Source organism: Coffea arabica, chromosome 9e (assembly GCF_036785885.1).
Source record: "Coffea arabica cultivar ET-39 chromosome 9e, Coffea Arabica ET-39 HiFi, whole genome shotgun sequence".
NCBI classification, from domain to species: Eukaryota; Viridiplantae; Streptophyta; class Magnoliopsida; order Gentianales; family Rubiaceae; genus Coffea; species Coffea arabica.
In genome coordinates, this window is record NC_092327.1 from 35,338,882 (window position 1) to 35,353,900 (window position 15,019).

The window sequence follows — 15,019 nt, forward strand, 5'->3', positions numbered from 1 at the left end:
TATATATGAGATAAAAATGTGATTGAAAAATATATTTATTCAAAATATAAAAATTTTTCTGTGAAGAATCACACGCCAAACAAGGATATATCCAAAAAATATTCAAGAATATATATTTTGTGTTTGAATTATTGGTATTTCATTAGCTTCATGGCTAGGAGAGCATATAGTTGGAGACTTTAAAGGTTTTTAGTGGCTAATTTCTTAGATTTTAGCTGAAGGAAAAAAATCGGTAAAATGTTACTCTGATAAATGCGTGATAGAACAAGTTGGCAGTTGTGCTTACAAAGTACGGCAGCCTTAGGCCTTGCTTGGATTGCTGTTTTCCGTAGAAAAATTTCGTCATTTTCCGTGAACACATTTCCCTATTACCTTTTTTCCTCACATACATCAAATCGCTACAGTAATTTTTCCATGAAAAATGACGGAAAATGCAATCCAAACGGGACCTTAAGTTTTTTTCTTTTTTTTTTTTTGGGAAAACGTAAAGGCTAAGTACGGCCTAACTCCCCACAGTAACTCCAAAAGCCGGTAACTTGTGGAGTCCCCCACAGGGGTGCCCCGCTACTAAGAGATAAAGACCCCCCAGACCCCCTGAGAATGAGTTTTCTTTCTGACATTTTCTTACGAAAGTAAGAATTTTTGGCAAATAAACCTAACTCCCCACAGTAACTCCAAAAGCCGGTAACTTGTGGAGTCCTGTGAGGGACTTATAAACCTAAAACCCCAACCCCCAATTACCGATGTGGGATAGAAAACCCCACGGGGGCTAAAGCTTTTGCAAAAGCTTCCCATTTGCTAAATTAAAAAGAATGGGCCACATGCGTTGGGAATCTAGGAGCTGGGAATGGGCAAAAACCGGGCTAGGCTATTTCCAAAATTTTTTTCAACTAAATCCCAAACAAACAAACAAATTATATTTTTCTTGTCATGTCATTGCAAGAGTTTAATTTATTGTTTGAATATTTTGTATTGTACATGAAACGTTATCAATACTTATTCCATTTTCATTTTGCAAAAATAGTTTGAATATTTATATATTATCCATCAACACATTTTTCACGTCCTCAATAGCAAAATTTAAGTACCCAATTTCTCAAAGGATGTTGTCATTTCTTATTAAGTGAGCCAACATGTATTGATTTCTAATACTTATCCAATGGCTTAGTCCTTATTTGCATTGTTAAATTTTGGGAAAAAATTTTACATTTTTTGTGAATTTTTCTTTTACATACTTTTTTTAATTATCTTTTTATCTCATATATATCACATCTTAAAAAAAAGTGTTATAGTAATTATTTCTCAAAAACTCTTCAAGAAGTGCAATCCAACTGACCTCTTAATTTAGTTAGATATTGTCAATACATATCAGGTCAATTGGTAAACACAAATCACTTTGTTGTTAAAAAAAAATTGTGACTCATGAATTGACAGATTTGTCTTAAAACGTGGTGGTGAACAAAAGCCAAATCACCCAAACTTTTTTTTAAATAAAAATATATAAATAAATATATGCTAAATGTTACAGGTAAAATGGGAAGAAAATACTTACTTGCATAAAAAAAAACCTACCCAAAAAAAGGGAATAGCTAAGGATTTGCTAAAATGTTTCAAGTAAAATGGAGAAGAAATACATGTATAATAATGCGAAGTACTACTAGTATTAACCTACGAGAGAGAAAGAGAGGACATGGATGGGGAGGAAGCCTTGTTTTTCTGTCCTATCCTATACCTGCAAAACAAGGGCAAGCTCTGCGAACAACCGTGTCCTTTTTCTTTTTTTTTTTTATTTGACTGACGCATCTATTTTGACTCAGCGCGGCAGTATCAGAGTTTCCTAAAAAAATTCGGCTAATTTCTTAGATTATACGTTAAAAAAAAAAATAATCCGTCAAATGTACATCTGACAGGGCTTTTCTCAAACTATACGGTTTCCAAATCCAAATCATACAAGAATCATAGAAGCAATATGACTAATTCGTGTATCCTTTCCAGTTTTCCACACATCAATTTCGTTAATTAAATATAGATTCAGGCTGAGAACTTGAAGTCATTAGTCATGTGATGATCTCGTTGGGAGTAGCGATAGGTTGGGTGATACTGAAGAGAAGTGTGAATGAGAAGTTCTGAATTCAATACTTATCCGAAAATTTTTTTCCACAACCACCATAATGTATTGAGTGCCAACCGTCTTTGAGAAGGCATGACCAAGACTTTAAGCGTTACCACACACTCGAGCATTTAGAGAAATTTTGTCTTAGTCCTTGGAGGGTGCAATCAATCATGAATATTGAGATGCGAACATAAAATTAACTATGGTTTTAAAAACTTTTACCTTGTAGGTAACTACATTCTCCTAAATTTTAATTGATCATGATCATGATGGTTAGTAATAGTCCAAAATGAGAATTTGCCTCCTGAGATAGCCTTAATTTTATGCTCTGTTCAATGCAACAAATAAATCGTTAGCCAATACTCTTTTCAGATATAATTAACCCATAAAGCCAACAAGAAATCCATATGACCGAGGCCAGTATATATATTACAATCTCACTCCCTCTTTCAAAATGCACACAACCATGGAGACAATTATCTACCATTTCCCTTTTGGCTTACTGTTACTATGCATTCTTTCAGCTTCCATAGCCATTTCCGCGACCAATATTACCACTGATCAATTTGCTCTTCTTTCCTTGAGAGCTCAGATCACCACTACAGATCCTCACCACATCTTGGCCAAAAATTGGTCTTCTGGTTCTTCTATATGTGAGTGGATTGGAGTCACTTGTGGCTCTCGTCATCGTAGAGTGATTGGCTTAAACATTTCAAACATGGGTCTTACCGGCATCATCCCTCCACAACTGGGAAATCTGTCATTTCTTGTGTCTCTTGACGTGAGCACTAACAATTTCCATGGCGAAGTACCACATGAGTTTGCAGGGTTGCATCGATTACGAGTGCTTAATCTTGATGTCAACAACTTGGAGGGATATTTTCCTCCCTGGATTGACTCCTTTCATGAACTTCAATACCTGACCCTCAGAAACAACAGCTTCACCGGTCCTATCCTGCCTTCCATCTCAAACATGTCAAAGCTAGTGACTTTACGTCTTTCGAACAACACCCTGCAAGGAAACATTCCCAAAGAGCTATTCAATATTTCCTCGCTGGAAATTATTGACCTCAAGGGAAATAGCCTCTCTGGTAGTATTCCAGATAGTGTGTGTGACCGTCTTGGGAGTCTGATAGAGCTTGACTTATCCTTCAATCAATTAAATGGTCACATTCCATCAAGTTTAGGTGAATGTTCACAACTTCAAATGTTGTCCTTGTCTGGCAACCACTTTATAAGTGGATACATACCCAAGGAACTTGGGAACTTGAAGATGCTTCACAGTCTAGATTTGGCAGGGAACAGATTAGAAGGTTAGATCCAATGCCATGAGCATTTATTTTGCTGAGATGGGCATTTATGGTTAGTTTGGCCATGAAATTCAAACTTTAATCACATTTCTATCTGTTACACGTTTTGCAGGTGCGATTCCAAAAGGAATTGGTAATGCAACTATGCTCAAGTCGCTAAATTTTGATTACAACAACATAACAGGTAACTGCACATCTCCGTTTGGATTGGTATGATTATTCAAAAACTAGAATACTCTAAAACTTTTTAAAAAGTATTCTAAAAAGTAGTCTAATTTTTTTTAATTTTAAAAGATATCCCAAAATATATTTCAAAAATCCCTTTAAAAACACCATAAAAAACAGTTACGGTAAATTTTTTTGAAAAATTCTGCTCTAGTAAAATATTTCAGAAACATCCCTAAAAACAACTAATCCAAACCGAAATAGAAGTATAACACAAGGGATTACTGGTCTTGTGTACATTTTGCAGGTGCAACTCCAAAAGAAATTGGTAATGCAACTCTGCTTAGATACCTAAACTTTGGTCATAACAACATAACAGGTAACCTATTTGTCAAACTACATAAATAATCCAAGAGCTTAGGAGATGGCGCTCAGTTTATACATATGCTGCTGCACATTTTTGGCAGGTGCCATACCACGAGAGATCAGCAACTTACATAATCTGGAATTTCTCTCATTTGAGATGAATAAATTAACTGGTTCTATCCCTGTGGAGATATTCAATCTCTCAATGATGAGAATTTTTGGATTTGGAATGAATCAACTTTCAGGCAATCTTCCATCAACAATGTGTCATATGCTTCCCAATTTAGAACAACTTTATCTCGAGATCAATAACTTTACTGGTTCTATCCCCAACTCAATCCCGAATTCTTCTAGACTTAATCTCATAGAACTCTCTCATAACTTTTTCACCGGTTTTATTCCTCACTCCCTTGGAGAACTAAGATTTCTTGAAGTTCTGAACCTATGTAGCAACAATTTGGTGAGTGACTCTTCATCTCCAGAATTGGGTTTCATCACTTTGATGACAAATAGTGAGCGTTTGACAATGTTAGAGATGTGTGAAAACCCATTCAATGCCACTCTTCCAAATTCTGCTTGGAATCATTCTTCCCCCCTTCAATATTTATATGTATACAGTAGTGGAATCAAAGGCAGCATTCCTGATGGAATTGGCAATTTGAGCAGTTTGGTTACACTAAGTATGAAAAATAATCATTTGACCGGATCATTCCCAGATAGAATGCAAGACTTGCAAAAACTTCAAGGAGTAGACCTTTTAAGGAACAAACTAAGCGAAATCACCCTGAATTCCTTTTGTGTTTTCCGATACTTGGTGGGAATACACCTGGATGAAAATCAAATTTCAGGATCAATTCCAGAGTGCTTGGGAAATGTTACTTCTTTGAGAGATCTTTCTCTAGGTTTCAACAGATTAAACTCTACTATACCAGCAACCTTATGGCAGCTAAAAGATCTCGTGGAGCTGAATCTCTCCTCAAATTTGCTGAGTGGTTCTCTGCCTCCGGAAGTGAGTAGCTTAAAGATTGCAACAGCAATAGATTTGTCAATGAATCGCTTCTCAGGTGACATTCCTACCACAATTGGAAAAATGCAGAACTTGAATTATCTTTCTTTATCACACAACAGATTGCATGGATCAATTCCAGAGTCAATTGGTACTATGTTGAGCTTGCAGTCTTTGGATATATCACACAACCTCCTCTCTGGTTCGATTCCGAGATCCATGGAGACCCTTGAGTATCTTACATACTTGAACGTCTCTTTTAACAATTTAACTGGTGAAATTCCTTCTGGAGGCCCTTTTAGAAACTTCACCTCTGATGCCTTCATTTCCAATGCAGCGCTATGTGGAGCTCAAAGGTTCCATGTCCCCCCATGCCCAAGTATTCCATCTCATAGATCAAAAACCAAAAAGGTGCATCGAACCATGTTTATCTTACTAGGGGTAATAATAGCAATGGGTGCGATATCCTTTGGATTTGTTTACCTAAGATGCCGAAGGAAGGATAAACTTTCCAGTGGAGAAGATTTATCCTTAGTTGCAAGACCAGAAAGACTTTCATATTTCAAGCTTCTACAAGCTACTAATGGGTACAGTGAAAGCAATTTGCTAGGAACAGGAAGCTTTGGATCTGTTTATAAAGGTACTCTTGACGATGGGAGGGTAGTGGCTATAAAAGTGTTCAATTTAGAGCTAGAAGGCGCATTCAAGAGCTTCGATGCAGAATGTGAAGTATTGCGTAATCTTCGCCATCGGAACCTCACAAAAGTCATTGGTAGTTGCTCTAACCCTGACTTTAAGGCATTAGTGCTCGAGTTCATGCCTAATGGAAGCCTTGAGAAGTGGTTGTGTTCCCACAATGATTGTCTTGACATCATGCAAAGATTGGACATATTGATTGATGTGGCAACTGCATTGCAATATCTGCACTGTGAGTATTCTACTCCAGTAGCTCATTGTGACTTGAAGCCTGGAAATGTCCTGCTAGATGAAACTATGGTCGCCCATGTCAGTGACTTTGGTATTGCAAAGCTGTTGGGCCAGGACAACATTACATTCACCAAAACACTAGCCACACTTGGTTATCTTGCACCAGGTGATGCGTCTTGCTTATAAAAATTAATTCATTTTTCTCTTCTAGTTTCTCTGGGAAATTGAGTGTGTTATTCTTTATTATATCACATGGAAACTACTTGTTAATGTTCATTGCAGAGTATGGATTGGAAGGATTAGTATCAACAAAGTGTGATGTTTATAGTTTTGGAATTATGATGATGGAAGTCTTCACAAGAACAAATCCCAATGATGAAAGGTTTGGTGAAAAGATAAGCCTGAAGAGTTGGGTGAATGATTGTGTGCCTAATGGTATAACTCATATTCTAGATGCTAATTTGCTAAGGGCCAATGATGGAGAATACTTCATTGAGAAGCTGGATTGCATTTCATCCATGATGAAAGTGGCTTTAAATTGCACAATGGAGTCCCCAAGAGAGAGAAGCAATAGTCAAGATGTTCTTGTAGCATTGAAGAAGATCAAACTTCAGCTACTGCCATATAAAGGTTTGTAAGTGTACTATTTTCCTATGAAGCCTTGCTTCTTATTCTCTTGTATTGCTGTAATCTTGTGGTGTTGTTCTTTATTTGCAGGCCCTTGAAGATCGGTAAAATGACTAGCAGTAGAATTAGCATTTTATCAATTATCAATACCATTGCCTACATCCCTGGAGAACCTCATCACAGTAAATTTCACCAATGCTATCTTACGGCCAGATGTTGGATATGGAACTCCTTTCTTCTTGTAACTTGGACATCTGGCTTCTGAGTGATAGAAATGTCCTCGTCCTTTTTCCTACATCACAAAAAGTTTCACTGTTGGATTTCAATTTTAAATGAAGTCGTAACTTCCAAATTCCATCAGCTTTAAGCAAAGTCTGAGACAGCAAAAATGAAATGAAAGGAGTACATGTTCCAGAGAAAACCAATATATTTCCTACTTCAAAATAAACTAGAGAACTACCCGAAGTTCTCCATTTGCCATCTCTATCAAATAACACACATCAATTAAACATAATATTGAATTAAACATCATTTGTCAGCACCAGAATATATCTTTGGGACCATTATAGATTGCCCACTGACCAACACATCTCTCACCACATTGACAGCAAAACTTCAAAACTCGACTATTATTGAGAAAGTGGCCAGTCTCATCAACTGAGCCAACTAAGAGACTTTTATTGGTCACTTGGGCTTTTAATCAAAGCCCTATAGCTGGATATTTGAATCAAATGAGAAGTGTTCATTTAGACAATCTACCCCAACAAAAAATATTAAAAAAAATCAAAAAGAAATCGCTATACTTTTTCTTATACACCACACCAGGTGGGAGTTGACTGGTGCGACAGAGCTCTAAGATATTTTTGTGGCCACTAGCCTTTGATCAAATCCCAGTAGTTGCATGTTTGAATTAGATGAGAGCTATACCTTTAGGCATTCATAATTCGACCCAGAAGAAAATAAAAATGAAACAAATAAAAGATGCCTAGAAATTATATATGTTTCGACATTTTCAAAAGAAAAAGTTGGCACCAAATGAAGAATGTTAAGCTGTGTTAACTAAACACTAACCTCCTAACTGAATGCTTAATTCTGATAAGAATTAATAGAATAGTTTCAACTACTTTATCTTATCTACCGAATCTATTTTTGTTTGTTAATTATGTTCAAAATTCTTATCTAATTAAACAACTTGATATTCTCTATCTAAGGGTTTTCTATTTCTCTTTTCTCCCTTTTCAATGACTTTCACATCTTCTCCATACTCCTCATATAATATATTTCATCTTTTATATTAATTTGATTTAAAAATAAATATTGTCATTTTCATACCTAACAATTTTAAGCTAATTAAATCATAGGTTCTATTTCTTTTTGGATGAAAAGATATAAGGGCAAAATTATCAAATTTAACTTATTAGGCATTCAGTTATAAATGTTTATCAAACAGTATAAATGGGTTTAACATTAAAATTCAGACATTTGTATATTTCTTTTCAGTACTTAAAATTCAGCAAATTAATTATTTCAATATTCAAATTTTAGAATTCAAACTTCAAAATTCAGATTTAGTTTTATCAAATGGAACCTTAGTAGCAAGTTTAGTTATAAAAATAGTGCAATCAGGTTTTTGATTATAAGTTGGCGCATTATACTATTACAGCCACAAAATTCACACTATTTTCATAACTCAACTTGGTGACCAGACATCCACAATTCGCTTGTGGCTTCATAACTATTTCCTAAATTGAGGTAATGTTACAAAATTGTCTACCACTCCTTCCACACACATAGCATTCATCTCAACCAACTGAGCTAACTCAGTTCGACCATCAGGGCGGCGGGACTTTGTCCCTTCTTGTTTGTTGCTTGCATTAATTTCCCGTCCAAGATTTCCTAGAATATTTTTGGAGGTAGTTTAGTTCCTTTCAAATTCTCAATAGTTTAGTTGGATCCATCTCCATCTCCATCCCCCTCCCCATAGTATAGGACCGGTTATAAAAATGTTGTACTCTAAAAAATAGCTTTCATCTCATCCCTTCCATCTTTGTACTGATCAATCTATCTTGACTTCTTCAGCTCTCTCAAAGACTCGTGGTTAGGAACACCAATACTAATTTTTACGTATGTGGGGTTGAAGCCTGGATGCCTTGAGGCTCCGGTCGTTTGTCGCAATTATTCTGAGTTGCGTGTTCCGTTTACCACAACTATCTTAGTTGTATCATTTGACCGTGGAAACATCCTACATGCGTCAGATGCAGCAACTGAAACAAATCTTATTTAAACTCCCTAGCATTAAAAGTTCACAAATTCAGTCTTAAAGTTCAGGATTTATTCAAATGATCCATGAGATCCTGTGACTCGCTAAGATGGAAAAGATACTAAACTAGGCAAAAAATGGAACCTGTTATGAAACATCTGCTGTGCTTGCTAAGAATGGATGTTTGAGTTGTGATTGAAATTAATCCTAGTTTTTTTATGCAACTAAAGCGGAATTGTTAGTTTACACGGAATACGGGTGACAAAGATGTGAACTCATAATCCAGAGACACCAGAAATTGAATTGGTCAGAAGACTCCAGCGGAAATCTAATCAGCATGACAAATTCAACATCGGTCTAGCTCATTAATAACATTGGTTTTGCGTTTTCTACACACACACACACATATATATATATAGAAAATGCAACATCGGTCAATATGGCCAATTGCGATCAAATTTAGATAAAGTTAGCAAGTCAACCAAACCATATCTATGTTTGTTGGATGGGCCTCATAAATTTCATTTCAAACAAATTTGTCCTTTCGTGTAAATAAGTCAGAATTAGGATTGCAAACGAATAAAGTCACCCATGAGCCAGTTTGGTCAAACCTTGACCTGAGTTTGATCAACATTAAGCCCGAGTTGAGGTTGAACTGACCAAGTTGACCTATTGAACTTGAGTCGAGTATAGAAAACTTAGCTTATTAATTTGCGAGCTAGTTCGTATATATATATATATATATAATTTTTTAAATAGTGAAATTACATATATATCTTTAATATTTTTATTATTTATTAAGAAAAATGGCTATTTTATTCACTTTTAAAAAATAAAATAATTATTTTTATTTTTTAAGTTCGAGTAAGCTTGATTTCAAGCTCAACTAAGCTCGAACTTGAGGTTAAGTTCGAACTTAAGTTTTATATTGAAAATTTGTTGAGTTCGAGATCGAGTTTGAACTTAGTAAAATTGAATCAAGACTCGGCTTGATTAGGACAAAATTCGATTCGATTCGATTCGACTCGTTTGCAACTCTAGTCAGAATAAGATGGAATTGAATTATGGGCAGTGTAAATAAATTGTAGCATAGTGTCCCAATATCTGGTCCCTATATAATGTGATGGTCGTCTTTCCCCTTCCATCATATTGCAAAAATATAAACCATGGGAAATTCAACTACCGTTTCTTTCTTGTGCTTCTGTTGCTATGTTTTCTTTCAGCTAATTCCTTGGCCATTTCTACAGCCAACATTACCACTGATCAATCTGCTCTTCTTGCCTTGAGAGCTCACCTTATACAGCCTCATCAAACCTTGCAGAAAAACTGGTCTAGTAGTACTTCTGTATGTGAGTGGATTGGAGTCACTTGTGGTTCTCGTCATCGTAGAGTGATAGCATTAAACATTTCAAACATGGGACTTACCGGTATCACACCTACGCAGATGGGAAAAATGTGGCCCAAAGTTTGTGATGCTCACTTTTTTCCACATTTTTCAACTTGTTCCTCTCCATCTAAATTGAATATTTTATAATTTTTGGACTAAATGTGGCCTGAAATAATTAATTCATGTACTAATTAAATATGGTATGTCTAAAAGTTTGGGGACGAAATGTGTCCCTAACTCAAAGTTTAAGGATGAAAAGTGGAATTTTTCCTTTGTAAAAGTATAGGAGTGTGTATTTTAGTGTATAAAAATTATGTATTTCTAAAGAACTTAAGAAGTGAGTGTGTGCTTGTATCTATGAAAGTGTTTTAGTGTGTGAAAATGTGTTTATGTGTGTATCATTTTTTTTTTGTATATAAAAATGTATTTGAGAGAATTTATATATCAAAATCTATTCATTAATATATTGGGTCATATTTGGATAATGAATTTGGGATGACCCAACTCAAAATTTATCCAATCTAAAGTTGGGCGGGTTGAGTATAACTCATTTAAGTGAAAACTCAGTATCAACCCACCCAACCCACCCAATTGCCAGGTATAATTATTCTACTTGTTGGCAACGCAAGACAAAAAAACATTTAAGTTTGGAATTGAAAATGCTGCACTAGTCTTGGTCTTTTTATGGATATTTTGCTTATGTTGTCGCCAAGGTGTTTTGGATGTGTAAAAGTTTAGAGTAGAGCGCTGTTTGATTATGAACTTAAATGTTGAATGTGAAAGTTGAGCCACTTAGTTCTCAAAATTTTTGATTTGATATCTACTATCAAGCATTGATCGTAGAAATGATAGACGAAATGCATGTACTTTCTGATGTAAATAAGTAGTATATAATGCGCGGAAAATGTGGCAGAAGTTTGCCTGATTGTGGAATTTAGAAGTTGCACTGATTGATTCAGCAAAACAAATACTTAATTCAATAGCCATTTTCATTGCATTTGCACTTGAATAAGAGTGTAACACTTACGTATCCCTATTTATAAGACAACCAACATGGTGTCTTTCATAATCCATACCATCCAAAACACAAGTGACCAACATTAATCCCAAAACTCTTTCAAATTTCCAACAAAACTGAGGCTGAGCAAAAAGAAGCAAATTTCTAGTGACCAAAAAACTAGTTTCTACCTTATTACATGAATTGACAGTAAAAAGGAGCCTGAGCTTCAATAACCATTCCAGAAAAATATGATATGGCTGTTCCAGCATGGAAGCCACCAGTTCAGCAACAAAACAGAGCAAATATCAATCAGCAGCTTCTGTTTTCCGGTACTTCAGCATTGATAATTACTATCCATGAAGTTGTCCGACTAATCCAATTGCCTATGAACCCTCAAACACACATGAATATGAGAAACTGCAATAGTATCTTTGCTGGAAGTCATTTTGGTAGAAGTCATTTTTAATCTTTTAGGTTTTTTTCGAGTTTTGTCTAATGTAAAAATACATTTTACTTCATTTTATTACAACCCCTCAAGTGAGGTTCCAAATATGCCCTTGTATAGTTGGTCTTAAATTGTGTTAGATGGGTTGCAGTGGTGGCGCCGCTGCTACAGAGAATAGGGGTGGGCGCGGGTCGGGTACTCGCCCCATTCACCATTTGGTTGACCCGACCCGCACCTTGCGGGTCAGTCATTTTTTGACCCTTACCCGTCCCGCATATCAGCGGGTACCCTATAATCGGGTACCCACTGAGATAGGGTCGGGTCAGCGGGTACCTGCCCCGCCCCATTTATTATTTAATTTTTTTAAAAAAAATAATTTATACTAATTTAATTTTATATATATTTTACACATTCATCTAAGATTGAATAATTTTTTTTTTTTAAAAGGTTTCCCACCAAGAAACAAGCATGTGAAGAGAATATAAGATAAAGGAAAGAAAAAAATTAAAAGAATTCAAAATCAATAAAAGTTTGATATAAGTAACACAATTTATAATATATATGTTCCATATTAATTAAACTTTTTTCTATAAAATATAAGATCATGACCTCTACAAATGAATCTTGTAAATAAACTATAGTCTCTCATATTTGTAATGCAATTTGTTTAATAAAATTAATTATTTAGTTCTAACTTATTATTTTATAGTATGTGTATAAAAATAAAAAATATATATGCGGGGCGGATCGGGTACCCGCGAATTTTTAATTATGTTACCCTAACCCGCCCCATATTTTAGCTGGTACCCGACTCTCTTTTGACCCGATCAAATAATAAAAATCGGATATTCTAATTTTCGGATCGGATATGATGGGTTTTCGGGTTAACGGATAATTTTGCCCACCCCTAATTACCAACACTAATTCCCTGTGATTTCATCTACTGTCACATAACTTTTCTAATGTTTTAAACTATCTATTTCACCCCCTATGATTTCATATAAGCTGAAAATTTAATGAAAAATAATCTATGTAATGTCATTAGTTTGAAATATCAGTAATGCCTTTATCTAAATATTAAATCAAATGATGACTTAGCTATTTTGTATAAAATCATAGGGGGATTATATGAATAAATGTAAAAATTACATGTGGTAAAATGGATATTTATACAAACTATAGGGGTTAAGTAGATATTATGATTTTATCAAATGCCCTTTTAGAGTATGTGTGGTCTAATTGCCTAACTGATTATGTATTCTGCCCATTTTTCACTTTACGTAAAACTATAGGGTAGTTTTGTAATAATTTTGAAAACTTAATGGATCATCTGATATTATACAAAATCTTAAGGGGGTTATATGTAATTTATCTTAAGTAATGAGGGATTGGGGTTACTCCTAGTTGTCATCTACGACATTTACTTTTCCATCTAAGGTTCATTGCTCAGAAGGACAATGCATTCGCTTGCCAACAAAGAGCCTATGCAAACTCGGCTAGGAAAGATGTCAATCATTAGACAGCTTTTACTAGATCCTAATTCACAAATATCTCGGCCAAAGTCAAACTCATATGTGGTAAAGTATATAGATTCTATGATTTAGGTTAGTTCAGCAATTAAATTTAATATATTCATATTATTTGATAATAAAAAATTAAACATTTGAATTAATTAAGTGATACTGAATTTTCTAAACAAAACTTGTTTTCAAACTAAGTGATAAGTTATTCATTTATCACTGAAAGTGATATGTACTCAAATATATTAGATTTAATACTTAATAATTCAATAATTTAATGTATTCAAACTTCAAATTTTAGATTTCGAATTTCAGTTTTCAAATTTCAATTTTATCAAACATACTCTTAATAAGACGAACAACCAAGGATGAATGAACAATTCTGAAGACTAGACTGAGTAGTTTTATGCCAGTTACCAGGACAACTTGCAAAGAAAATATCATGAACTGCGTTTGACGCCTTTTGGCTGAATTATTTGAATATTACTTCACAATGCATTTAATTACATGATTTGCCAATTGTCATCTAAATCAAATAGTACACTTCAATGAATCTCAATAAATAATGTACCGAGGCCACTGCATTATACTATCTTTCATTTCTTTCGCTCTTAGAGTCATGAGGAGAATTCTTTGCAATATCCATCTTGGACTTCTCTTGTTATGTTTTCTTCCACATTGCTTAGCCATGGTATCAACCAACATAAGCAATGATCAATCATCTCTTCTTGTCCTGAGAAGTCACATTTCAGTTGACCCTGTACAAATCTTGGCAAAAAACTGGTCTGTTTCCTCTTCTGTTTGTGACTGGATTGGAGTTACCTATAGCTCTCGTCATCACAGAGTGACCGCCCTAGACATTTCGCACTTGGGGCTTACCGGCATCTTACCATCACACCTGGGAAACCTGTCATTTCTTGTTTGTCTTAATACGAGTAGGAACAGTTTCCATGGAGGATTGCCGAATGAATTTCCTCGGTTGCGCCGACTAAAGGTACTTGATTTAGGCTATAACAGACTTTCTGGAGAAATTCCTGAGTGGAGTGGTTCATTTCCTAAACTTCAATACTTGTCCCTCAGAGACAACAGTTTCACTGGCCTAATCCCGCCTTCCATTTCGAACATGTCAAATCTGAGAAGTTTATACCTTTCAAACAACTCTCTTGAAGGTAACATTTCGGGAGAGATCTTCAACGTTTCCTCATTGGAAATGATTTCGTTGGGAGATAATCGCTTATCTGGAAGTCTTCCAAATTATATGTGTGCCCATCTTCCGAGACTAAGAGTCATTGCCCTATCAAAGAATGAATTGAGTGGTCCAATACAATCAAGCTTAGTCCAGTGTTCAGAACTTCAGGCCGTGTCCTTTTCGTTCAACAAGTTTAGTGGAACCATACCAAAACAACTTGGGAAGTTGAAGAAACTTGAGCTAATATACTTCTCCAGGAACAAATTAGTAGGTAAGATATTAATTTATGGGTCTATGGAGCAAGTAGAGTTAGATGACTTGTCATCCTTTTACTTCTTCAGAATTTCCATGGCTTGCGTATATATAGCAGCTATATAGATTTCTCTGGTTGCTTCTATTATCATTATATATAATAGTATATCCAAGTTTGAACTCATGACCTAACAATTGCCACCATCTTTTCTTTTCCTCTATCTGTCTCTTGTTAAAGTTAATATTCATTTTCAAGTTCCATCAAAGATGTGGATCTCAAATCCATAATTTTTACATTTTGCAGGTGAAATTCCAAAAGAGCTTGGAAATTCAACCATGCTCCAATTCTTGGACTTAGCTGAAAACCACCTGACAGGTATGGGAATATGTAATTACACAAACTACACTTAGACGGTCTAATGGTAAGAATATTATATATAAATTCTTGCATT

General features: G+C 35.1%; 2 protein-coding genes across 2 annotated transcripts; both read left to right on the top strand.

The window, feature by feature from the left end:
* Positions 1 to 2,522: 2,522 nt before the first annotated feature.
* LOC140014487 (uncharacterized) lies at positions 2,523 to 3,654 on the top strand. The gene is made up of 2 exons (XM_072065379.1): positions 2,523 to 3,426; positions 3,536 to 3,654. Exons 1-2 carry the CDS (start codon positions 2,568 to 2,570, stop codon positions 3,637 to 3,639), a joined length of 963 nt encoding a protein of 320 aa, XP_071921480.1. The 5' UTR covers positions 2,523 to 2,567; the 3' UTR covers positions 3,640 to 3,654.
* Positions 3,655 to 3,907: 253 nt separating this feature from the next.
* Positions 3,908 to 6,866, top strand: LOC113709779 (uncharacterized). The gene is made up of 3 exons (XM_072066331.1): positions 3,908 to 6,053; positions 6,170 to 6,517; positions 6,605 to 6,866. Exons 1-3 carry the CDS (start codon positions 4,013 to 4,015, stop codon positions 6,610 to 6,612), a joined length of 2,397 nt encoding a protein of 798 aa, XP_071922432.1. The 5' UTR covers positions 3,908 to 4,012; the 3' UTR covers positions 6,613 to 6,866.
* Positions 6,867 to 15,019: the final 8,153 nt, after the last annotated feature.

Coding starts and splice junctions, on each gene's coding strand:
- LOC113709779 (XM_072066331.1), top strand. CDS start 4,013: ATGGCGCTCAGTTTATACATATGCTGCTGCACATTTTTGGCAGGTGCC. Junction 6,054..6,169: donor ACTTGGTTATCTTGCACCAG/GTGATGCGTCTT, acceptor TGTTCATTGCAG/AGTATGGATTGGAAGGATTA.
- LOC140014487 (XM_072065379.1), top strand. CDS start 2,568: ATGCACACAACCATGGAGACAATTATCTACCATTTCCCTTTTGGCTTA. Junction 3,427..3,535: donor GGCAGGGAACAGATTAGAAG/GTTAGATCCAAT, acceptor CACGTTTTGCAG/GTGCGATTCCAAAAGGAATT.